This window comes from Pleurodeles waltl, chromosome 6 (assembly GCF_031143425.1).
Source record: "Pleurodeles waltl isolate 20211129_DDA chromosome 6, aPleWal1.hap1.20221129, whole genome shotgun sequence".
In the NCBI taxonomy this organism is placed as follows: Eukaryota; Metazoa; Chordata; class Amphibia; order Caudata; family Salamandridae; genus Pleurodeles; species Pleurodeles waltl.
Genome location: NC_090445.1, coordinates 1,109,899,748 through 1,109,924,221, shown reverse-complemented (window position 1 = coordinate 1,109,924,221; position 24,474 = coordinate 1,109,899,748). Strand labels below are relative to the sequence as shown.

At 46.3% G+C, this 24,474-nt stretch overlaps 1 protein-coding gene across 8 annotated transcripts in view; it reads left to right on the top strand.

The window, feature by feature from the left end:
- ZBTB48 (zinc finger and BTB domain containing 48) overlaps window positions 1-24,474 on the top strand; it is a 203,415-nt gene that overhangs the window by 80,276 nt on the left and 98,665 nt on the right. For all 8 annotated transcript variants that reach the window (XM_069240235.1, XM_069240234.1, XM_069240230.1 and 5 more), the window contains exon 5: window positions 13,750-13,842. In XM_069240235.1, coding sequence (XP_069096336.1) covers window positions 13,750-13,842 — 93 coding nt within the window. The remainder of the gene's footprint in view (window positions 1-13,749; window positions 13,843-24,474) is intronic.

The window sequence follows — 24,474 nt, the reverse complement described above, 5'->3', positions numbered from 1 at the left end:
ACAATGGAAAGCTTCCCAAAGGGCCCCCCCCAGTGCGTTTCCTGACCGTTTTGGTGGTGCGTTTTTAATGCAGAGGAATCTGAGGACATCTCCACAAAAACAAAGAAGCACTTACATCATACAGATAAAAGGAAGGTCCTTGGTTTGGTGGAGATTTAAGGCTTTGTAGCCTCATTGGCCTCTCTACAGGTGGATTCATGTTATCACAGAATTCTAGAGAAAGAGGCAACAGGAACAATCATGTTACCAACACGTACGTAGCTGGTGACATTTCCTCATGGTCCATTACACAGCTGTAGTGTAGAATACATACTGGACATTTACCCAAGGAGGCAGAAAGAACTCTACTAGGGTAGATATTTTGTGCAAAGCTGTGGACTCTTGTTGGATAAAAGGGCAGGTTAAGTTCCTTTGTGGCCAAGTCATACACACAGCTACTGACACACCCACACTCTCACACACACCCACTCAGACAATCGTACACCCACTCACAGACCTGGATTCACATGCTGTGCGTTATTCTGCCATCTAGCGCTTTAATCTGGAAAGTTATGTTCTAGACTTTTCCCTTTTTTTTTTTTTTTTAACCCCTTTGGGGCATAGTCAACCACCGTTTGGTGTTTAGTCCGACCTCTGTGTGACGTCAGATGGCGCCCCGGATGTTCCTGTGCTTGGCTTCCACTTTTAGATTCTATTTATCGCTGTTGGGACTGGAAGAGCAACAGAGGAGCTCGGAAAATTATTTTAAAATGCATATTTTTGTAAAGTTTTTTTTTTTTTTTTTTTTTTTTTTAAAGAATTTTTTTTAAATCGGACGACTATATCGTAGGAGACAGAGAGAGGAGAATAGAGAAATTGGCACACCCCACCAGGGGATGCTGTCTGGAATCAGCCATGTGCCCCATCGGGGGGACACTGCTGAAAATCATCTGCATACCCTGTCTGGTTCACCGGAGGAGGGAATCAGACCCACCACCGATGGAGAATGAAGACCGAGGTGGCAAGTAAGGACCATGGAAAATACCCCTTTTAAGTTTTGCCCAGATTGCCACCAGAAGTTCGCACAAAGGGACCCACACAAAGTCTGCAACCTTTGCCTGCGCCAAGACCACAGGGACGAGGACTGCAAGGTCTGCGTGGAATTTGTGCTGAAAACTCTAAAGGTACGACTTGGGTAAAGACTGGAACACTACACCATGTCCCATAAACGAGTCACCCCAGCACCTAGGCTCTCGAGCGACAACGAGGAAAATGTGGAGGAGGCTGAAAAAGGGAGACTCAGACATCGAAATATTTGAGCCACAAACCGAGAAAGTCCAACCACAAAAGAAGGGGTCAACCAACACTGAAAAGAAGAAGTAAGACCGCCGAAAGGCTCGGACCCCAAGTCCTGAAACAAAACAACAAAACCAGCCTTGGCGCTGAAAACAGCGGTGACTGAAGGTGAGCAAAAATATGAAGAGCCAAGCGGACTTCGACCAAAGATACAGAAGGCAAGAAAGCATTGTCGAAAGAACCAAAGAAAGACCTGCGAGGGACAGGGCCGGAGCTTTGAAGTTGCCAGAACACACAGCCCCCAAAAGGAAAGCTTTGACGTTGGACGAGGCAGACCTATGATCAAAAGGCCTCGAAAAAAACAAGAGAAAGCTCGAGGCAGAAATGGCTGCTCTCATCTAGAGAAGAAAGGAATTCGATAATTCCTTGAGAAAATTCCTCATCCCTGCGAAACCCCTGACAACTCCGACCTCAGAGGAGGCCGAATCGGTGCTGGAGGCACCAGCAACCCCTAAACGACACTATGAAGAACTCTTCTAGGCAGACGACGAGAACCCTCAAGGCTTCGATTCCAGCCATTTCAAGGACACATGGCAGTATATCGACATAGATTCACCTGAAGAGGGTATAGATAACTACCCATCAAGGCCATCTCCACTGGATGACCTGGCTTGGCGAAAAGGGCTGCAGACATGTATGGGGTACAGCTGGAAGTAGAGAAGGAGGGATCATGCTTCCTCTTATAGATACTACTGCCACCCCAAGAGAAATCATTACTTGCCCTGCTGCCCAGCATCCTGGATCAGGAAAAGGAGGCCTTTAGGGAACCGTCTAAAACGAGGGCACTCACGCCCAGAGAAGAGAAAAATGTGAGCACTACATGCAGGACCCTAAATACATCAAGGGAAATGTCCTGGCAGACTCATTTATTGTGACCACTGCGAGTAAGAGAAACAACACGCCCACCATCACAGCTCCACCACCCAGAAAGAGAGTAAGAGGCTGGTGGGAATTAAAAATAGAAAGGGAAGGCGCCACGTAATGGAGGATAGCCAACTCCAGTGTCCTCATGAACCGATGCATACACCACCAGTGGCAGGATATGGAAGACCTCATGCAAAACCTCCTTGAGGATTACAAAGAGACCAAAGGCGATCATTCAGGAAGGGAAGGGCACCGCAAATACATGTCTAAGGTCAGAACTAGATGTGGTGTATTCGGCCAGAATACAGATGTGCACAGTGCCCACCCTAAGGAGACACGCCTGGCTCAGGATTCAACCCTTCGGTACAGGCATCGATAATAAACATGCCCTCCACAAGGAACGCTCTAGTCAGACAGTCAGTGAATGACGTCATGCAATAAATATAAAAGGATACAACAAATAAAAAAGGACAATGAAACGGCAAGAGCAAAGGGCACGCTGCAGTTCAGGGGCACACATAAAAGGGGCACCCCCAGTAGAAGACCCAAAGGCAAAACACCCTTTAATAGGGGACAGCAACAAAGCCAGCAAAAGCGTTCTTCCTTTAAAACCACACAACCGCAACCTTATCAACAATAGCAGCATCTAGCAAGACAGCCCGTTTGAGGAAGGGCAAGAGGAAGAGGACAACCCCCCAGGGGTAGGGGATCTTCAAACAAGTGAATGTCAGGTCAAGGACGCCCAACATGTAACACCAGTGAGGGGTAGAATCAAGGGGTTCTTCTGGGAAAGGAAAAACATCACCACGGACAAATTGTTCATAAATATCGTCTGCTACAGATAGTGCTTAGAACTGAACAAGCAAACTCCACAAAGACCCCCAGAGGGGAGGTCTTTCAAAGGAAAAGAACTGAAACAACTCAGAACCGAGGTGAAAGAACAGCCATAGAACTCATGCCAGCACAAGAGAGGTGTACATGGAACTATTTACCATATTTCCTAGTGCCAAAACACGATCTAACCTTAAGGCCAATCTTAGACCTCAGGTTCATAAACAAATTCATACAAACATAATACTTCAAGATGACAAGCTTACAAGAGGTTTAAATAGTTACCCTAAACCTAAAGGGTATGTACCTATATATCCCCTTGAACCAAGGCCACAAGAAATATCTCTTGTTCATGTTAGACAAGGAACACTATCAATTCACAGTGCTGCTCTGTGGCATAAAATCTGCACCAAGAGTCTTTAACAATGTTCTCTCGACAGTAGCAGCACACTTAAGAAGGCAAGGGATCCACGTTTACCCATACTTGGAAGACTGGCTAATAAAGGCATAATCCAGGAGCAAATGCGGGAGAAGCGTACAAACGGTCTTGCACACGTTACAGCTGCTGCGGTTTACAATAAACCAGAAGTCACTACCTCAGCCACAACAGGTAAAGGAGTTGCTAGGAGCCACACTGGACTCCAGAAGGGCAGGGGCATACCCAGACCAGAAGAGGGTATGGGCCATTGAGAAACAAACTCGCCTGTGCCAGAGGGGCCAGTCTCTAAGAGTGAGGACTGGCATGATGCTCATGGGATGGATGGCATCATGCATACCTCTGATCCCTAATGCAAGGTTACAGATGTGTTCCATCCAGGAATGTATCTGCAGCAAATGGTCACAAGCCACAACTGTGATCATAACTACGGACACATTACACAATGGCTAGGGAGCTCGCACCGGCCTATGGAACGACTCGGGTGCAGTGAAACACATCAACAACCTAGAACTGAAAACAGTTTTCCTCGCCCTAAAAGCCTTCCAAGCACACTTGACAGGCAGAACATTTGTGATACAGACATACAACACAACCACCAGGTTCTACCTGAACAAACAAGGGGGAACAAAATCCTTCACCCTGTCGAAGCTAGCCCAAGACATCTCGCTCTGGGCAATACAGCACCGAAATAACTCTTCAAACGATTCATCTACGAGGAGAGCTCAACACAGAGGCAGACAAACTAAGCAGAAAGAGAACCGCTCACACAAGTGGAAACTATAAAGCAAGCAGTCATCCAAAGGATTGTCCACACCTGGGGCACACCAAGCATAGACTTGTTGGCCACAGCAACAAATGCAAAATGCCAACACTTTGCCTTCAGGTTGCCACATCCCTGGTCAAAGGGGAATGACCTGTCACTAAATTGGAATGGGAAATTTGTATATGCCTTTTCTCCAATTCCCCTAATCAACATGGTTCTGGAGAAGGCCAGACACTCAAGGAGAAAAATCATCCTTGTAGCCCCACAATGGGAAAGGCAGGCCCGATACTCAACTGGAGATGTCTAGGGGGCAGATAATCTCACAGAAACTAGTGAAGGGCCCACTGACTGTACAACACGGCAACGGCTATCACCCAGAACCAGTTGCATTCAACCTAGCAGCTTGGCTCCTGAATACTTAGAATTTGGACATCTACAACTCTGTCCGAGGACTTTGGAAATCCAGAGGGATGCAAGGAAACCAAGGACACGAAATGCTACACACCGAAATGGAAGAGATCCATCCATTGGTGCAGAGACAAGAAGAAGATGGACTCAAGGACACGCCAGAACACAGTACTAATATACCTCACCTACTGCTGGACTGTGGCCTCACCTATGCTTCATTAAGAGTTCATCTGGCAGCAATAGTGGCATACACTAGGGGCACATCAGGATCAAGCCGCTTTACATCCACAGTAGTAAAGAGATACCTAGAAGGATCCAAGAGAGTGGCACCACCACAATCGGCACCAACACCATTGTGGAATCTGAACACAGTGTTAACGCAATTAATGGCAGAACCATTCAAACACATGCACAAGTCACATTTTAAATCACTTCCCCTAAAGACAGACTTCCTACGCAGAGTCAGCAAACTGAAAGGACTAATGGCACAGGAACCTTACTCACAGAAACACAAGGGCAAGGTGGTCCTCCGAACTAAACCTCAGTTCAAAGGAGGTTAATGCAGTTCCACGTTAATCAAAGCATACTGCTACCAGTTTTCTTCCAGGAGCCAAAAACACAAGCAGAAAGAGCCCTCCACACACACTCTGGACATTCGAAGGGCCCTAAGGTACTACCTACAGGAGACAAAAGTATTTCACCAAGGAAACCAGCTTTTTGTGTCATTTACCAAAGTAAAGAAGGGATCGCAAGTATCCAGAGCAACTATCACCAGATGGATTGTTGCCAAAATCCAAATCTGCTACGCAAAAGTAGGGAAATGGTTAACTACTAGACCCAGAGAGCACTCAACCAGAAAGAAAGGCGCCTCAATGGCGTATCTGGCAAACGTATCTATCAAGGAGATCTGTGCCGCAGCGACCAGGGCCTCGTCATACACCTTCGCAAACCCCTACAGTGTGGAAATTCAAATGAACAAGGAAGTGCAAGTAGGACAGAAGGTAGTACAACACCTATTTGTCAACTCATCCACATTTCACGACAGCCAGCCTAGAGGAGGAGATACCTCTGTATAATCTAATGCACAGCATGTGAATCCAGAAAAGGATTCATGCTGCAAAACAAAATGCTTTCTTACCTGTAGAAGTAGTATTGCTGCTTGAAGGGATTTCTGGATTCAGTTTCGATTCACCCACCTCTCTAGAAATGGGATAAGAAGCATTTGGGTGGAGAGAGGAAAAAAGAAGAACAAAAGGAGGAAAAAGAAAAAAAAGAATCTGAAGATGAAAGCCATGCACAGGAACTTGCGGTGTCACTTTGGACAAAGCTTACAAGGAGTATTTTCTGTGGTCCTTACTTGCCACCTCTATCTTCATTCTCCGTCGGTGATGGGTCCGATTTCCTCCTCTGGTAACCCTGACTGGGTCCGCAGGTGTTTTTCTGCAGTGTCCGCCGATGGGGCACAAGGCTGATTTCCCAACGGCATCCCCCAGTGTGGTGCACCAAGATCTCTCTTCTCCTCTCGCTGTCTCCTTCGATGTAGTCTTCCAATTTTCCGTCTTTTCTTTAAAAAAAAAAAAAAAAAAAAAAAAAAAATGGATTTTTTAAAAACATTTAGGAGCTTGTCTGTCGTGCTTTCAGAACCAACAGCCGAAAAAAGAATCTGAAGATGGAAGCCACACACAGGAACCTCTGGGACGCGAGCTGACGTCACACAGAGGACAGACTAAGCACCAAATTGTCGTCGACTACGCCCCAAAGGGGGTGGGATGAAAAAAGGAAAAGACTAGAACACAAATTTCTAGATCCAACGTCTAGATGGCAGAATAGTGCATGTGAATCCAGAAAACTCTCCAAGCTGCAAAATTACTTCTACAGGTAAGAAACAATTTCAATCTTTGTCCGCTCATGTTCCTTTAGACACTTTTAGTTGCAGGTAAACAGAAATGAATTTACAAAGCAGATCAATAAACAAATATGAGAGTTAAAGTCTGTCTTCCCCCATTACCATTGGAATAATCATTAATTTGAAAAATATATTCCATGTAATGCCTTTTGTGCCTTATTAACCCTCTCTTTAACCTTCATCCTGTTTATATTCTGTTGTACATTTTCTCTTTCTGTCCTGAATGTGTCCTTGTTTCTTTTGCTTGCTGTTTCTGTTCTTGTTTTCCTCCCATCATAAGCCCTTTTGATACCTCATTGACTATAGCCTTAGAGCACACCATAGCGGGCTATACTGGCTGTTAAAGGCCTGAGACAAATGTGAGGACCTTTAACAAGGGAGCAGGACTTTAATTACCGGTATAGCTCAGCTACAAAGGGCTATAAGGCTATTAGAACATTCCACCACTAGAGGGCAGAATGTTCTAATAAATAAAACAAAGTCCTCAGGGAGCCAGAGGGGACTCCGCTAGGCCTTTGTTCACAGCTCTCGCTGTGGAAAAAAAAGAACATTGGAATGTTGACGCTGCAGGCTTTTACCAGCCAGTAAAAGCCCAGAGCACTCCATTGTCTCCAATGGAGAACCCAACATTCCAATGTTCTAATATAGCCTTAGAACCCGCCGTAGCGGGCTCTACCGGCTATTAAAGGGCCGCTCCCCGGTTAAAGGCCCAAGCCGAAGGCGAGTGCCTTTAACAAGGGAGAGGGCCTTTAATAGCCGGTAGAGCCCGCTACGGCGGTTTCTAAGGCTATTAGAACATTCTGCCATTAGAGGGCAGAATGTTCTCATAAATAAAACAAAGGCTTCATGGAACCAGAGGGGATTAAAATCCCCTCAGGCTCCGTGAGGCTTTGTTTACAGCTGTTGCTCTGAACAAAGAAGATTGTAATGTTGGCGCTCTGGGCTTTTACCGGCCAGTAAAAGCCCAGAGCACTCCATTGTTTTCAATGGCGCTGCCAACATTCCGATGTTCTAATAAAACGTATAGCTTTATCTGCTGACTTTCTTCTATACCTGCCTCTCTTCTATAAGTGGCAACTCAGCTGCTTATGTGTTGTTTCCAGCATAACTTCGAGGATGTACTTGGCCTTTTAGCACTATCTGGAGTGTACAGATTAGATTACTAGTACCCTTAATCCTAATGGGGAAAGTAGCCACTGCTGTTTTGTGGAGGGCAGTATGCCCAGTGTTTCTTAGTGCAACGGGTTCCAGGATCTTCTCTGCAGCGTACAGGGTGCAAACAACTTGGTCAGTGAGGTCCTTAGGGGATGATATCTCACCGACTAGTTTGTGCTGCTCCCTTACCTCTGTGCTTTCCCGGTGTTGCATGCTACCTTTAAACTCTCCTTTGTTAATTGTGTTAGGCAGCACTGTAGAGGGTGTTGGAGGGTAGCTCAGTTCTTTGTGCTGTGTAGCAAATGGAACGATAATGGTCAGAACGTTGCATCAGCCCGACCAACAGGGGTGTGTCTGGTGTTCGAGGTGCTGATGCATTGCCACAGATGAGTGTAGGAAATCCTAGCATCATATTGGGAGGCAGCCGTGGAGTTGCGTTGCTTGCAGGTTGGTGGTTCTTGTGGCATGAGAGCTTATTCTGGTCCAGTCACAAACCCACCTCCCAAACAAGCTAGGTGATCACCCTGCATGGTGATTGCATAGTCAGGATTGCACTTTCCTCTGTCAATGGGGTTTGCTTCAAACAGTCTTGCTTCTTTTGTGGGGACCACGAACTGTTGCCCGGTAACTTGTAGTGCTATATAGTTTCTTGGTGCTGGATTACAGCTTCAGAACTCAGACAACCTCAAGTTCCCTGTCACACTCCATCCACAGAGGTAGGTCAAGGACTCTGGGGTCTCACCCATGCAGGCAAGTCCTCCTGTGGTAAGGCATTGGACACGCTTGGCTCATACTTCATTTGAGTCTTAGCAGCTCTAATCTATTCTAAACAGCATCTTCTGTGTGTTAGGATACCTCAGTGTTCTTAAATGGTTGATCAGCTCTCGTCCTCAAATAAGTGTTCAGGTAGCTTGTCCTGCAATGTCAAAGTGAAGTTCACAGGTTTCCGATCCCGAAACTGGCAAGGGGATTTGACAGTGGATACCCCAACCCTAGAGCTCAATGAGTTTCTTGATCTCACTGGTGTAGCAACATTGGCTTGAGAAATGAAGTCTTGATGCACCTACTAGAAGTTACTGTCCTATCTTAACACCCAGGTTGCAGTCTTTGGGTATTGCAGGAATTCAGTTCTGTGAACAGTTATGGGCAAGTCTGCACTCTTGCTATTTCCTCGTAGACAGGTCCATCCATGATCTTTGTCACCAGCACGAGCAGGAATGCAGTGGGGAGCTGTGAGTCCTCTACAGCTTGCAGAGGTGACAGTAGTCAGTTTCTTACAAAGGAAGGTGTACATGCATTCCCAATCAGACCACTGAACTCTGCTCTGGGTCTCACTCCATGTCGCAGAAAAGCCTAAGCATACACACATTAGTGTAAAAAAATGCTATAATGTCTTTTGGTGAACTTGTGGCAGAGGCACACGTTCAATCAATCAAAAAATGTATTAAGCGTGCTACTCACCCGGGAGGGTCTCAAGGCGCTGTTGGGGGAGAGGGCATAGGGGGGATGCCGTATTACTGCTCAAAAAGCTATGTTTTTAGGAGCTTTCTGAAGGTCAGGAGGACCTGGGTCTTGCGTAGGTTGGTGGGAGGAATTCCAGGTCTTGGAGGCGAGGTAGGAGAAGGTTCTGCCTCCGGAGGTGGTACGATGGATGCGTGGGACTGTGGCAAGGGCGAGGTCAGCTGAGCGGAGGAGACGAGTGGGTGTGTGGAAGTTCACTCGTTCGTTGAGGTAGGCTGGTCCAGTGTTGTGGAGGGATTTGTGAGCGTGGATGAGGCCTTTGAAGACGATCCTTTTTCTGATGGGCAGCCAGTGAAGGGATCTTAGGTGAGCGGAGATGTGTTTGTGGCGTGGGACGGTGAGGATGAGACGTGCAACTGCGTTCTGGATACGTTGGAGTTTCTGCTGAAGCTTGGCTGTGGTACCATGGTAGAGGGCGTTTCCGTAGTCTACTCTGCTGCTGATGAGTGCCTGGGTGACGTTTTTTCTGGTTTCTATGGGAATCCATTTGAAGGTCTTCCGTAGCATGCAAAGGATGTTGAAACAGGCGGATGATATTGTGTTGATTTGCTGGGCCATGGAGAGAGATGAGTCTAGGATGATGCTGAGGTTGCGTGCGTGGGTGGAGGATGTTGGGGGTGATCCAAGGGCGGTGGACCACCAGGAGTCATCCCATACCGTCTTGTTGGGGCCGAAGATGATGATCTCTGTTTTGTTGGCGTTTAGTTTGAGGTGGCTTGCTGTCATTCATTTGGCGGTGTCGAGGAGTCAGGCGTGGAGGTTTGTCTTGGTGGTGGAAGAGTTCCTGGTGAGGGAGATGACGAGCTGGGTGTCGTCTGCGTACGAGATGATGGTGATTCCGTGGGGGTAGAGGATGTTGGTGAGCGGGGCCAGGTAAATGTTGAAGAAGGTAGGGCTGAGGGAGGACCCTTGGGGGACCCCGCAGATGATCTTGGTTGCTGGGGAGTGGAAGGGTGGGAGGTGGACTTTCTGGGTTGTTTCGACAAGGAAGGAGGGGAGCCAGTCTAGGGCCTTGTGCCGGATTCCTGCGTCGGAAAGGTGTGCCTGGAGGATTTGGTGACACAGTGCCGAAGGCTGCAGAGAGGTCCAGGAGGATGAGAGCAACGGTCTCGCCCTTGTCGACTCTGGTACTGATGTCATCTGTGCAGGCGATGAGGGCGGTCTCAGTGCTGTGGTTCTTGCGAAATCCAGACTGGGAGGTGTTGAGTGCGTTGTTTTCCTCTAGGAAGTGAGACAGTTGGGCGTTCACTATCTTCTCAGCGAACTTGGCGGGGAAGGGGAGAAGAGAGATGGGGCGGTAGTTGGTGACATCTTCTGGGTCTGCTTTGGGTTTTTTGAGGAGTGCAGTGACTTCCGTGTGCTTCCAGGTGTCTGGGAAGGTTGCGGCGTCGAAGGAGCTGTTGATTATGGCACGGAGCTGGGGAGCGATGATTGGGCTGTCTTTGTTGAAGATGTGGTGGGGGCAGGGGTCTGTGGGGGAGCCTGAGTGGATGGAGTTCATGTTTTTTTCGGTTTCTTGGGCATTGGTTGGGGTCCAGGGGAGGAGTACGGTGGGGTGGGGGGGTGTTGTGTTGTCAGTCATGTCGGTGGTGGTGGTGGAAGCGGATGGTGTGAAATTGTTGAGTATAAGATGTTGTGGTGGAAGTAGTTGGAGAGGGAGTTGCAGAGGTTTTGTGTGTGTGGGGGGGGTCGATGGTGCAGGATTTGGGTTTGGTGAGCTCTTTGATGGTAAAGAGTTCCTTACTGTTATGCAAGTTACTATCTTTGCGTTCTTTGTAGGAAGCCCTTTTGGTGGTCCGGATGAGTTGGTGGTGTTTGTGTATGGCAGTTTTGAGGGTGGAGAAGTTGTTCGTGGAGGGCTCTTGGCACCATGCTTTCCCAGTTTTGCGGCATTCACGCTTGGAGTTCAGTGGTGAACCAGGGGGCGGTCTTGATGTTGTATGTGTTGTTGTTACTTTTCAGTGGGGCGAGGGAGTCTGCACAGGTTGTTAGCCAGTACGTGAGGTTGTGAGCAGCGATGTTGGTCATTTGTGAAGGGGGGTGGGTTTTGTGTGACCTTGGCGTTCAGGTGTTCTATGGGGATCTTGTCCCACATTTGGTAGGGTGTGGTGTGTTGCCAGTAGTGGGTGGGGGGTTTTGTGAAGGAAAAGTGGACGCAGTGGTGGTCGGTCCATTGGAGTTCGGTGGTGTGTGTGACTGTGATGTGGTTGCTGGAGGTGAACATTGCGTCCAGCGTGTGTCCTGCTGAGTGAGTGAGTGGGTAAGGTGACCAGTTGTTTGAGTCCTAGGTTCGTGAGGTTGTCTAGCAGGGCTGTGGAGTTGTGGTCGTGGGTGTTTTCCAGTTGAAGGTTGAAGTCACCAAGGAGAATATAGTCTGTGGAGGTGAGGGTGTGGGAGCTGATGGTATCAGTGATGGCGTCGCAGAAAGGGGGGCGGGTGCCTGGTGGTCTGTAAAATGAGGGTTCCTCCGAGGGTGGTGTTGGTGTTTATGTGAATTAAGAAGTATAGGTGTTTTGTGTTGTCTAGGGTGTCGAGTGTTGGTGGCGATCTTGATGGTGCTCTTGTGTATGATGGCGATGCCTCCTCCTGGTTTGTTTATGCAGTCTCTGCGGGAGATTTTGTAGCCTTCTGGGACGGCTATGGCTATGTCGGGTTCTGATGAGTGGGTCATCCAAGTTTCCGTGAGGAAGGCGATGTCAGGGGAGTGTGTTGTGATCAAGTCCCAGAGCTCGATGGCATGCTTGTGGACGGAGCGGGTGTTAAGGAGTATGCAGTTAAGGTGGCTGGGGGGCTGTTGTAGTTGTGGTGCGTGTAGGTGTTGGTGTTTGTGGGAGTTCAGGAGAAGCGGCATGTGTGACATGTGAAAGGTCCCTGTGTGTGCTTGGGGTTGGCCTGAGTGCAGGAGGGGTGTTGTCCTGGATTGAGGGCATGGAGTTTGGTGGAGGAGTAACGCTGCCTTGTGGGTCGGGGAAGCGAAGGCCAGGGGCACCAGCCCTGGGCGCGGTCCAGGAGCGGAAGGGCGCAGGCGGGCTTGCCTCTAGCGCGAGCCATTAAGAAGGGGAGGTGGGAGGGAGGGGCAGATGGGGGGGGGTGGCCAATGGGAGCGCGAGGTGGGCGGGCCGCAGGGGACGCAGCGGCAGGGACGGGGAACCGGCAAGAGCCGGAGGGAGAAGAAAGGCAGCAAGATCAGCAGCAGAAACGGAGAGGGGCACGAATACAAGTGAAATCACAGGTCAGAACAAAATTTTAAATACAGGAAACGAAAAACAGAGCAAGTAAAAAGAATGCTAGATACTCCTACCACAACGGTAGCGAGGGCAGCAAGGACGGGGTCAGGGACACGAGGGCAGAATGGAGGATCTGCTCGACGTTGAGGAGTCGTTGCCTGGCCTTAGGGCAGGTCTGGGGGTCACTCTTTGTGCCGCGCAGCGGCTGCCATTAAGAAGGGGAGGTGGGAGGTAGGAGCAGGTGGGAGGGGGTGGCCAATGGGAGCGCGAGGGAGGCGGGCCGCAGGGGACGCAGCAGCAGGGACGGGGAACCAGCAGGAGCCAGAGGGAGAAGAAAGCAGCAGAAACAGCAGCAGAAACGAAGTGGGGCACAAGAAGGGCACAAATACATATGATCACAGGTCAGAACTAAATTCGAAATACAGGAAACGAAATACAGAGCAAGTGCAAAGAATGCTAGATACTCCTACCACAACGGCAGCAAGGATGGGGTCAGGGATATAAGGGCAGAATGGAGGATCTGCTCGACTTTGAGGAGTCGTTGCCTGGCCCTAGCGCAGTGGCCGCCATTAAGAAGGGGAGGTGGGAGGGAGGAGCAGGTGGGAGGGGGTGGCCAATGGGAGCACGAGGTGGGCTGAGCCGCAGGGGATGTAGGGACAGGGAACCGGCACGTTGACCAACTTTGGCTCTTTGAGGGGACAGGGATCTTTCAGGAATGGTGGGGGTAGTGTGTAATTGAGGCATTGATGTCTACAGCTTGAGATTCTTCTGCTATATTGCACCTTAGGTAAAGGTGGGGTTTGAGAGTTACACCCAACTCATGTAAGTCAGACTTCTCTGCACATTTGTATCACGTCCCTATGCTTTCCTGATCTTTCTCAGTGCTTATCTCATTGTTCTGTGTTATAGGGTCACTAGGGATCATTCGAGCCCTTCCATCTATTGATGTCCTTCTCCTGTCCTCTCCTCTCTCGTCCCTGTCCTCCATTCTTCTCCTCTCCACTCCCTTCCCATGCCACCCCCCCCCCCCCACCAATCACTCACAATTCCCTTATCCATGGACTTTCCTGTCCTGATATGCCCCTTCAGTTTTTTCAGCCTCTGTTACGGACTGTGTCTAAAGGCTATGGAGTGACCATAATAGGTGGGTGTAATATCATAATTGTGAATTAATCCTACAGCACAGCTGAAGGAGTGCTGACTGAGGTTGTTCTTGAGTGGTAGTAGTGGGGGAGGTTATTTTATAAAAAATATATACCCTGCAGTCACCGTTCTAAACTTCTTCCGCTATTTCTTTCAGGCTTTTACTTGCACTATCTGCCAGGACACGTTTAAGAGGCGAGCAGAACTACAGATTCATGTGGTGTCGCACACAGGAGAGATGCCTTATAAAGTGAGTAAGCAAATTTGACAAATGTTGCAAGACAGTGAGGGAGACTGAAGGATGGACAAATGAGAAGACTTATTCGAATTTCCCTTTTGCTAGCTTTTTTTCTGTATCTTTAAAACTGTGTGACAGCACACAAAATGAGTCTATGATTTTTACAGAAATTATTCTAGGAGTGTTGCTATTGTCCTCAAACAGAACCACAGAGTTTGACTCCTAGATCGTTGCCAATATTCCCTTTTCCTAGTCTCTTACCGGTTTAGTTTTGAAGAGTTGTCACCTGCTGTTACTCATTATCCAACCACTGGTCTATACTGTTTCAATTTAAAAAAAAAGAAAAAAAAAAAAAAAAAAACAAGCATTGGCCAAAGTGTTTTAGCCATGCAGAACACCAGCGTGGCTGCTGTTCAGCATGGCTAAAAGTTAGTGGTGTACAGGAGAGTGGTGTGGAGGAGACTGCAATGGAGAAAAGTGTTGAAGAGTGGAGTGTCGGAGAGTGTTGTGTATTGGAGCAGCATAATGTAGAGTCGTGTAGAGAGGCACACACTGAGTGGGATAGAGTAGAGTGCAACGGCGTTGAGTTTTGCAGGGTATAGTGGTATAGAGTGCTGTGGCACTGAACTCAATGGCATACAATTCAGCGTTGTAGAATGCAGTGGCGTAGATTAGAGTGGTGCATGGCAGTAGAGCAGAGTGGAACAGAGTGGAGTGGCGTAGAGTTGGGTGATGCAGAGGGCAGTGGTGCAGAGAATTCTTGAGGAGCATACAGTGCAGTGGGGTAGAGTTGAGTGGCATAGAGCGCAGTGGCCTGTAGTGGAGTAGAGTGGTGTAGAGTTTGTGGCAAAGAGTACAGTGGTGCAGAGTAGAGTGATGCAGAGTGGGATAAAATAGCCTAATTTTTCAGGGACAAAATCCTCAACGTTTTTTTAAAATTTCCAGAGATTAAAGAACCCCAGAGGGAGGAGTTTCTGAAAGAATCTCCGGAGTAACCCAGTAGTAATGCATTAGACGCCTTTCCTCCTCTGACACACAAAAAGGTTGCCTCTTTGCTCATGCAAGTGAGATCAGGTTCGCAGGAAGACCCCCCCACCCTTCTAGAGTGCTACAAATGGCCTTGAGGTAGTCTCAGAGGGTTTAGAGATAGTTTGTGAGCAGGTGTTGGCTATGGGGGGGATTGCCCGCAGAAGTGGAAGATAGCCATCATTCGCCCGTTAAAAAAGAAGACAAGTGGAGATGCTAAGGATATGATGAATCTTAGATCTATTTCTCTATTACCATCCCTCGCAAACATTCTAGAAAAAGCATCATTTCTGAGTAGAAAGCGCCTTTCTACTCAGAAATGATGCCTTGACTCAGCATGGTTTTAGAAGTAACCGTAGCACAGTGGCATTGAGTGTAGTCGCACCGTTTTGTAGAGTACAGTGGCATAAAGTGGAGTTGTACAGAGTAGATTGGTGTGGCCTAGACTAAAGTGGTGTAGAGTGCAGTGGCGAAGAATGTACTGCCATTGAGTAGAATGGTACAGGGTAGAGTAGAAAGTTGTAGCGGGAAAAGGGTGTAGAGTGCAGCAGCGTAGAGGGAGCGATGCAGTGGCAAGGAGTGGTGCTGAGTAGAGTGCAGTGGAGTGGCGCAGAGTGGAGCATTCATGGTGTGCTAGCATACTGCCATTACAGACAACACATTTTCAGTTGAAATTATCATTACATTTGCACAGATATAAAGTTTTACTAATAAAACTATACAGAGTACAGACAAAAATGTGTGGGAATTGCATCACCTAGTGTAATGATTTGTTTGTTCATACGAAAGTATTTGTTTCCAACACACTTCAGAAATAATTTTTTTAAAAACGTGCTTATTTAAATGTTTTCGTGTGCTAGGAAAATATTCTTTCCTACGCACAGTATCCAGCAATATGGTCACATAAATCCTCTCACTCTGAAGTCAGGGAAAGGAAAGTAAATAAGTGCACTCGGAAGACAGCATATGACATTTGATCACAGCAAACGTGAGGAGATAATAATATTTACAGGCCTGTTTACAGAACGGAGGGATACTGCAAATAAGGTTTTTGTAAGGAAAAGTACGAATTCAAACTGGACAGCCTAAAATAAATAAAGCCAGAATGGGAAGCAAGAAAATGTAAGTTACAAATCACAAAGCCTATGGCAAGCAACAGGCAGAAAACATTCCTAGGTTAACTTTCTGAATGTCCCCAAGATGCCTTTAGCAAACCAGACAGCTGCAATATCTGGTAGATTGTGACCTAAAAACTATTTTAGTCATGGTAAAATAAAAATGAATGTATTCAGGTAATATGAATTATCATTTTGCAATGGAATAAATACTTCAGCGGCGTTAGTAATTGTGCATGTGCTTTTAAAAAGTGTTAATCCAAAGATGAAAAACTCAAAAAGACATACCTCAATTAGAAAATATTCGAAGATTGTATCAAAGTATTATACAACTATCCTTACTAGATGCTTGCTGAAAGCCATGTTGGTTCTGGTGTAATGTTCTTTAACTTCATCTGACAGTGCAGCAGCCTGAGGCTTATAGCAAGCGAAAATGCTGAACCACTATAGTAGGCGCTTCTGTTAAACACTTGCCTACAAGTTTTCACAATATAAATAATAACAAAATTGACAATAGATCTAAGAGACAATTATGTTTAAAAAGTGCAGCTATACCATAATGGGCTTTTAAAGGTACAGAAACACATCGAGATACAAGTGGAATGGATGGCTTTATAGGTTAAGGCCCTACTGTTTTACATCCTAAAAGGAGGTGGAAATAGTCAGATATGTTAGTCACTCAATTCTTGTTCAGAGCGCCTGCTTCTTTAGTGGGAGGTGGCATTGAGTGTGAGCCGTGACACCATACTCCAATGACTGGCACTACATTAAATAGTGGATAGGAGGGAGGAGGATACAGAAGTGTGGATAAGATTTCTTAGGTCAGCATTCCAGGGCGATTACTCACAAGTTTGTAGAGGAGTAGGTTCTATGATAATGCCACACCAATATGGATGAGGACCTATATCTAAAAAATGTTTTTTAAAGCTACACCACATAAGTACCCATATTTTACCCAGATAGGGCCTTGCACTAGTCACAATGGGACATAATTGGCCGGGGGCAAAAACGCACTGCTGTTCTGGAAATAGTTGGGAATAACTAAAGGAGATTAGCTGTAAATATCCTGGGAACTATATGCAGCAGAAGTATTGTTAACTCTGAGGAAGAAGTTGAATAGGAAATGTGCAATATGTAATAATTATTATGAGAAAGAGGAACAATACATGCACAATAGTAAGATTCAGGCTTTGGACGGAGTTGTTCCAGTAAAAGGTCCCACCTGAAATCCTGGTAGATAGTACATAGGCTCTTAAACGTTGAGGCAAACAAACAAATTTTGAAATGCTAGATTATGTCAGTGAAATAACCCTGGCGAAGAGTGGAACTTCCAAGATGGGGATGAGGTTTCTAGCACATACTTTACATCATTAAAGATGTTTGTTTTCTGCAATGCTAGGCTACTTAAGGTTTTGGATGTCACCACCCAGAAACTAATTATAACTCACAGAGATTTGTGATAAAATAGCCACATTTTTCAGGGATAAAATCCTCAATTTTTTTTCAACATTTCCAGACATTAAAGAACCCTCGAGGGAGAAGTTCCTGGAAGAGTCTCCAGAGCAACACAGTGATAATGCATTAGGCGCCTTTCCTCCTCGGACATGCGAAAAGGTTGCCCCTTTGCTCATGCAGATGAGATCAGGTTCACCAGAAGACCCTTGCCCACCTAAAGTGCTATAAATGGCCCCTGAGGTAGTAGCAGAGGGCTTAGAAATAATTTAGGAGTAAGTGTTGCAGAAGTGGAAGGAAGCCTAGTGGAGATTTTAAGGACTTGAAGAAGCTTAGAGCTATTTCTCTATTACCATCCTTGGCAAACATTCTAGGAAAACATCTGAATAGAGAATTGGCCGCCTTTCTAGCCAAACATAGGGGGTCATTACAACCTCGGCGGTCTTTTTACAAGACTGCTGAGGGACCGCCGTGCGGAAGACTGTGATGTTGGGGGTCGGGGTGGGGAGGGGGGCCCTGCCACCTTTGGCGGGTGGCAGGGGTGGTGGGGGGTGTAGGGGAGGGAGTCGGGGTGGGGCGTGGGTGAGACCCCTATCAGTGCCAGGAAAGGAATTCCCTGGCACTGATAGTGCTTACCGCCATGGATTTCATGGCGGTTCCAACCGCTGGAAATCCACGGCGGTAAGCTGGGTCAAAATGCCGCCAGCGGTATAGTGACGGCCGCCGGGCTGGAGACCAAGGTCTCCAGCCCGTCGGTCATCTCCGCCCTGGCGGGCGGAACGGAGAACCGGCGGATGACCATGGCGGTAACCGCCATGGTCATAATACGCTGAGGAAAGACCGCCAGCCTGTTGGCGGTCTTACCGCCGCTTCTCTGCCAGGGTCATAATGACCCCCATAATGCCTTGACTCATCACAGCATGGTTTTAGAAGTAACCATAGCATGGAGTATGCAGTACTATCAGCTCCCGACTTTATTCGGGACCAAGGTGATGGTGTCATGCCTGTATTGTTCAATCTGTCTGCAGGTTTTGACACCATCTCACCATCTTTAGTGGTGAGTAGACTGAGGCAGACAGGCCTGGGAGGCAAGGCTCCTCGACTGTTGGATTCCTTCTTAGGAATAGGAACAATGCCGTCGGCTGCAGAGACTTTAGAGCTAGGCTGTTCCAGCTGCCGTGTGGGGTGCCGCATGGCTTGTCCCTCAGTCCTACTCTGTTCACTCTATATGTGATCCTGCTGGCGCAATTGATGAAGGCCTTCGTCATCCTATGCGGATGACACACAAATCATTGTGCTGATTGGTAAAGACTAGACAGAGGTGGCAGGTAGATTCAGGCCCTGTATGTTGGAGATCAGTAGTTGGATGGAAAAGAACTGGCTTAAGATGAATGGTGACAAAACAGAGATCCTGTTCTTTGGGACCAGCGGCTCCACTTGGAACAGCAGTTGGTGGCCGGAGATATGTGACACATTAACCACTCCTGTGAAGGGATACAGGAACCTAGGGATGGTCTTTGACGAGGAATTGACATTTGAGAGCCAGATTAGCAAGACAGTGAAAACCTGTCATTGGCTACTGGAAATGCTGCGGTAGATCCGGCATTTTATTCCTACGGAGCTAAGGTTTGCGGTTCGCCTGGATTATTGCAATGCCCTTTATCTCCGTGCTGCTCAACACTCCCTCAGTAAGTTGCAAGTGATGCAAAATGGGGCAGCACATTTGATCCTTGGGCTTCCGAAGGGACTCTCGGTGAGGGAGGGCGTGAGGTCCCTACATTGGCTCCCGATCAGGAAGCGGATTAATTTTTAAGCAGTGTGCCTCTTACATAAAGCTTTGCATCAGGTCGGTACGGGCTGTTGGAGGACAGCATTCTCTTGGTATGCCCAGAGTAGAGCCTTGTGCTCATTGGGGAACAAGAAGGCAAATACCCCCAGATTTAGGAAGGCTTTGCGTGTGTTTGTTTGGGGGTGGGGGGGGGGGGAATCTTCTTAGTAGCAGCAGCCAGGCTTTGGAATACGTTAACAGTGATCAGGAATTTCGCAGGGCTTTTAAAACTTCTCTATTTAGAAGAGAGTAGGTCTGGGGAAGATTTGTGTTTTCTGCCGAAGACTTTCTTTTCACACACCTAGATACCCGTTGGATTGTGTGTGCTTTATAAATGCAAATAAATATTGCAATCTTTCTTGTGGAACACAGTTCCACGTACTGTTCTCTGGCTGTGGGCAGTCTCTACAGTACACAGGACATTCTGTTCAAAACAAAGTAATATTTTCCAGTGGGAAGTATTAAATTGTGTACCATGCCTCATAAAATTGTCAGTCACACACATGATGCATTATACATCGGTGGTGCCTGAAGAGATTTATTACATGACTCAAGTGCCTTTCTCATTAAAATGTAATGTAACTGTAACTTTACACAGAGGTCTATACATCAGCTGTACACACATATTAAAGTTATGAGTATGCATTGCACACATGATTCCCACTCCATTAACCACCGTTGTCAGAAGTAGTTTCGAAAGGAGCCATGACTCGATTTTAGGAGATGAAGCAAAAAATGTGCAATTTGTAAGTGTCCTTGAATGCACAAATGATAAATTGGTTGAAGGTTTGTTCGACTGTGTTCTCGCACATATATTAGACTATCTTCTCCAAAACAAAGATAAGCAAGGACCTCATTATGAAACTCCTCCGCGGTAATTATGCAGTTGGCAAACAGGACACTGCAGGGTGCGGTATTACCACATGGTTCTGAGTTCTGCACCTTGGAGTGGACGCTAAAGGCATAGTAGTGCTTGTTTGAGGACTCAACCTCTGAATGTTTTTTGCTAGCAAAAGCTTACATTGCAGTAATCACTGCAGATCAAGATTCAAGGGCAAACAAGTGTTTGTGAACAAAAATCGAAAATAATTTAAAAGACAGTATGAGAGCCTACGTGTACACAGCGGAATTTGTATATCCTGGACATGAATAGAGCCTGCTACTTCAAGCCAACATCCATTACTGTTAAGCAGTGCACAAATTCCGTACACTAGTTATTTGAAAGCACTGATCCAAATTTGAGCAGGAATTGTTCTGTAAGTCCCAGCAGTAAGCCAAACCAATTTCGCATTTAAGTTTTCTTCCCTTGAGGGGTTACAGGTCTGCTGGTTCCGTCCAAAACATTGTTGACACAGTTGCACACCGAATAATTACATGCTGATATTGGGAAACTGTGCACAAAAAATATTTTTCCACTTTGTGAAAAAGCCAGACTGTTAGCGTGCTTAAGTTACTAGAGACCCTTCTGTCTATGTGTGTAACCCGTGCACTCGAAGACTGGCAGTAAATTATGTGCCAGAACAGATGCTGGAGTTCAGATACCTTAAATGGGTATTTCAAAATCAGGATTTGGTTGAATATCTGTGCTCCTTGTAGTAAGCAGTGCCAGCGCTGTATGCTTCGTATCGGTTTAGCTCGAAGCAGAGAGCATAAAAAAGACAAGGGAAACCTGCAGCATTAATCCCAGAAATGCCATAGTCTCACAACTCTGACCGTGGGGTTGGCCATCCTTCCTGAAGAGGAGTGGATATGGCTAGACCGAGAGCCTCAGTAGAGGCCACTACCAGAGAGCAGAGCCTGGACTTGTAATGGAGCGAGCTAAAGAATGCATGGATTGTACTGATTTCATTAGCAGGACTTGCAGTCCAGCCCAGTCATAAATTTAGTGTGACTTGTACCTCTTGGGCGAGGTGAGGTTATTTAACCTCTGAATGCAGGCCAGAACATCCTCCTTTTTGGGGGGGATTTAGCAAAAGAATACCCACCCACATTAAATATGGGAATTAGGGGTGTGTTACACCACTAAATAATTGTTGCAGGGGCTTATGGAACTTACAAAGCAGTCCTGCTTGGTTGAGCACGGGCCTAGGTCTGAATTGTAACATGATTACAGCAGCCAACGGTCAGAGCCAATTGACGCTAAATGTCGGAGCCTGTGGCCTAGGAGAATTTGGTACACAGGTGACTGGGTCATCTTGCGGGTTGGAAGCAGACGCTTGCCCGGAAGTAGAGGTTAAAATATTATGCCGGAAGTGAAGGGTCACTCGGCGGGCTGGAAGAGCTTAAAGCAGATGCTAGCTCGGAACAGGAAGGAATAATGGTACACCGAAAGTGCATGGGCACCTGGTAGGCTGGAAGCAGATGCTTACCTGGATACAGAAAGTAAAGTGGTATACCAGAAGTAAATGGTCACATGCCAGGCTGGAAGCAAATGCTTGACCAGAAGTAAAAGGTAGAAAGGTTAAACTGGAAGTAAAAGGTCACACTGCTCGGCTGCAAGCAGATGATACACTTGCCCATGGCATGAGGGCCGAGCCAATTATAGAGGACTTAGGTGTGCTTATTGGTATGATTAGGAGCACTGAATGTAGGGCACAGTGCTTATGGGTATGGTTAGGAGCATTGAATGTAGGGCACAGTGCTCGTGGATATGTTAAGGAAGACACAGGCTGAGTGAGTAAAGAAAAGAAATGGTGTGTAAGGATCACATGTAAGTTGGAAATTGCCCAATTAACCTGCGGCCTCAATGCTTCTATAAAGATTAACCAGTGTGGTCTGAGGTTCTGGGATCCAGGAGGGCAACCAAGTGGGGGTGCCTCTGCTATGTGCAGCAACAGCCTGCTACCTTGGGCTGCCCTAAAGTGTCCTTTTGTTGAGGTCAGGGAGGACATCCAAACTCCGGCAGCAGTTCCTGGGGGTCAGGTCCATCAGCAGGAAATTGAACTTAAAAACACATTCTTCTGCTGCTGCCTGCGGGGAGACCAGACCCAGCAGTAATAGAGTGAGACAGAGTCTATCCAAGTGCACCGACCTGAGAGGCACCAGAGGCCCCATCCTGGCGTTATATCACGTGAAGAAAGAACAGTCAGTGACCATTGTGATCCTCTACAGATAATGCTGTCACACCCCACTGCTCCATGGGGAGAGCAATCTACATTCCTGAATCCTATAAATGCTCTTACTTTAAAGTCAGCCGAAAGCAAAGTAAACATATGCTCCCTCGTAAGACAGCGCCTGACGTGACCTCGAACTTTGAATGCACAGAAAATGTGACCAACAATTGTGGTGTGACCAGATAATAAAATGTATAAACCTGTTTATTACCAAAAAAACGAATTCATGGAAGGATTCTGTAAACATAACTTTAGCATGGGTAGGGATGAACTAAAGCTGGAGTGCCTAAGCCAGCAAATCAAAAGCTAGGAAACGTAAGTTACAAACCACAAAACCAATGGCAAGCAACGGGCAGAATGCATTCTCAGGGCAACTTTCTGACACTCCACAGAATGTTTTTCACAAGCGAGACAGCTGCACTGTCTTGTAGGCTGTGACCTAATAAAAGACACTGGATAATGTTATCACCTGCAAACCACTTTTTGTCATTAGAAGACACGTCTTTAAACAAAAATGGGCATAATCTTAACATTTTTTACATTTTTTGATCATGTTAAACTTTTACGTAGTGTGGAAAGTAAGTATCTAGAAAGACCATTAAGAATCTTTTTCTCAGCATAACTAGTCTTATAAAATCACTTGTGGAGTGCTACCGTCCATGAGAGGCATCCAGCCCTAACATTCCCTGTACCACTGTGTAACTGCAGAGGTGTCAGTCTTTGGTTCATGAAAGCAGGGGCTGCCAGGTTTTTCAGTTGATCACTGGTGGTTAACTGTTCCATTCTAGGTTCTTGGTAAGTACATTGTTTCTCACATAGATATCGTGAAGTTCTGGCATGGCTTTCACACTTGGGAACCAATATTGGTCATTCGTGGTCAAGGCCCTTAATCTGAATAGGTGTAAGGATCACAGTACCATTGCATGGCTTGACGCTTCCTAGACTAAAGCACTTTAACATTTCTTTTGAACTTTGAGTGACTGATTAGAGTCCTTTTAAGGTTAGAGGTGTGAGGTGTCTACTTCTAAAACAACAGGAGTTCCACTTCAGTATTTTGTGATATATACATCAATTTCAAAGGCAAGTTGTTTGCAAGTTAAAATAGAAATGTCAGTGTTTGACATTAACATTTTACAGAATAGAATGTTTATTTTGTGGATTTTATATTGGCTTAAACCAGACTCCAGGAAATGTCAGAGAGGCTCTTAGTAATTATGATACTACTTATACAGCGTTTTAATGAGCAAACCTCATTATTAGGACTGATCATAATGTTGAAGCAATCATACAAGAGCATACATTAAAGTAGTTGGTTTGTAATAACAAGACAGTTAGTCGTCAGAAAAAGTTCATGTGAGACTGAGAAATTGCATCTTCAACTTCCCAGTAGGACACGTTAAATTTCCATAGTTTTGCTTTGCTGTAAAATATGTTGTGACATTACACAAGCTTACATTAGATATGTCTATTTAAATACATTTGTAAAAAGCCTTTAGAATCACTAATCTGATTTACTTGTTAAGGTTCCAAAGGTCCAAGTCAAAACTCAAAATGTATTTTCAATGTTGATGTAATAATGTGTTCCCTTTTATTGATCGTTTTTCAGGAACCCTGAAAAGTTTTATGTATAAATCATAAAAGGGTAATCTTAAGGTGATTTTTCATTTCCACACAAGTTTCAATCCATCACAGTCTAGTGCATTTTCTATGTTTTCGGAAGACACCAGGGAAAGTCTGTGAAGGTCCATGTAGGTAATAGAACCAGCATCTGAATTTCTGTGATCCGTAAGCCATCAAAGCCTTTGGTGCACTATTCTTACTTCTCCCATATATATCACATTTCATTGCAGGGGCTTGGGATTCCGCAAAATTGAGTCCTGGAAGGAGTGTCCTGTTTAAAGTTAATTGTGCCCTCTCCATCAAGAACATTATCAAACCATTTGATCACTTTCATTTCTACTCAAATTTCTGATCTCAGAATATTCCAGTTATTGTGCGCAAGACCAGATGTTGTTGACCTAGTTAGAATGCTCATCTCATTAGGATTTTATGTGTTAATGGAGTTCGCTGGTGCCGTCAGTAGCACCCCCTAACTGGAATTATCTCTCTT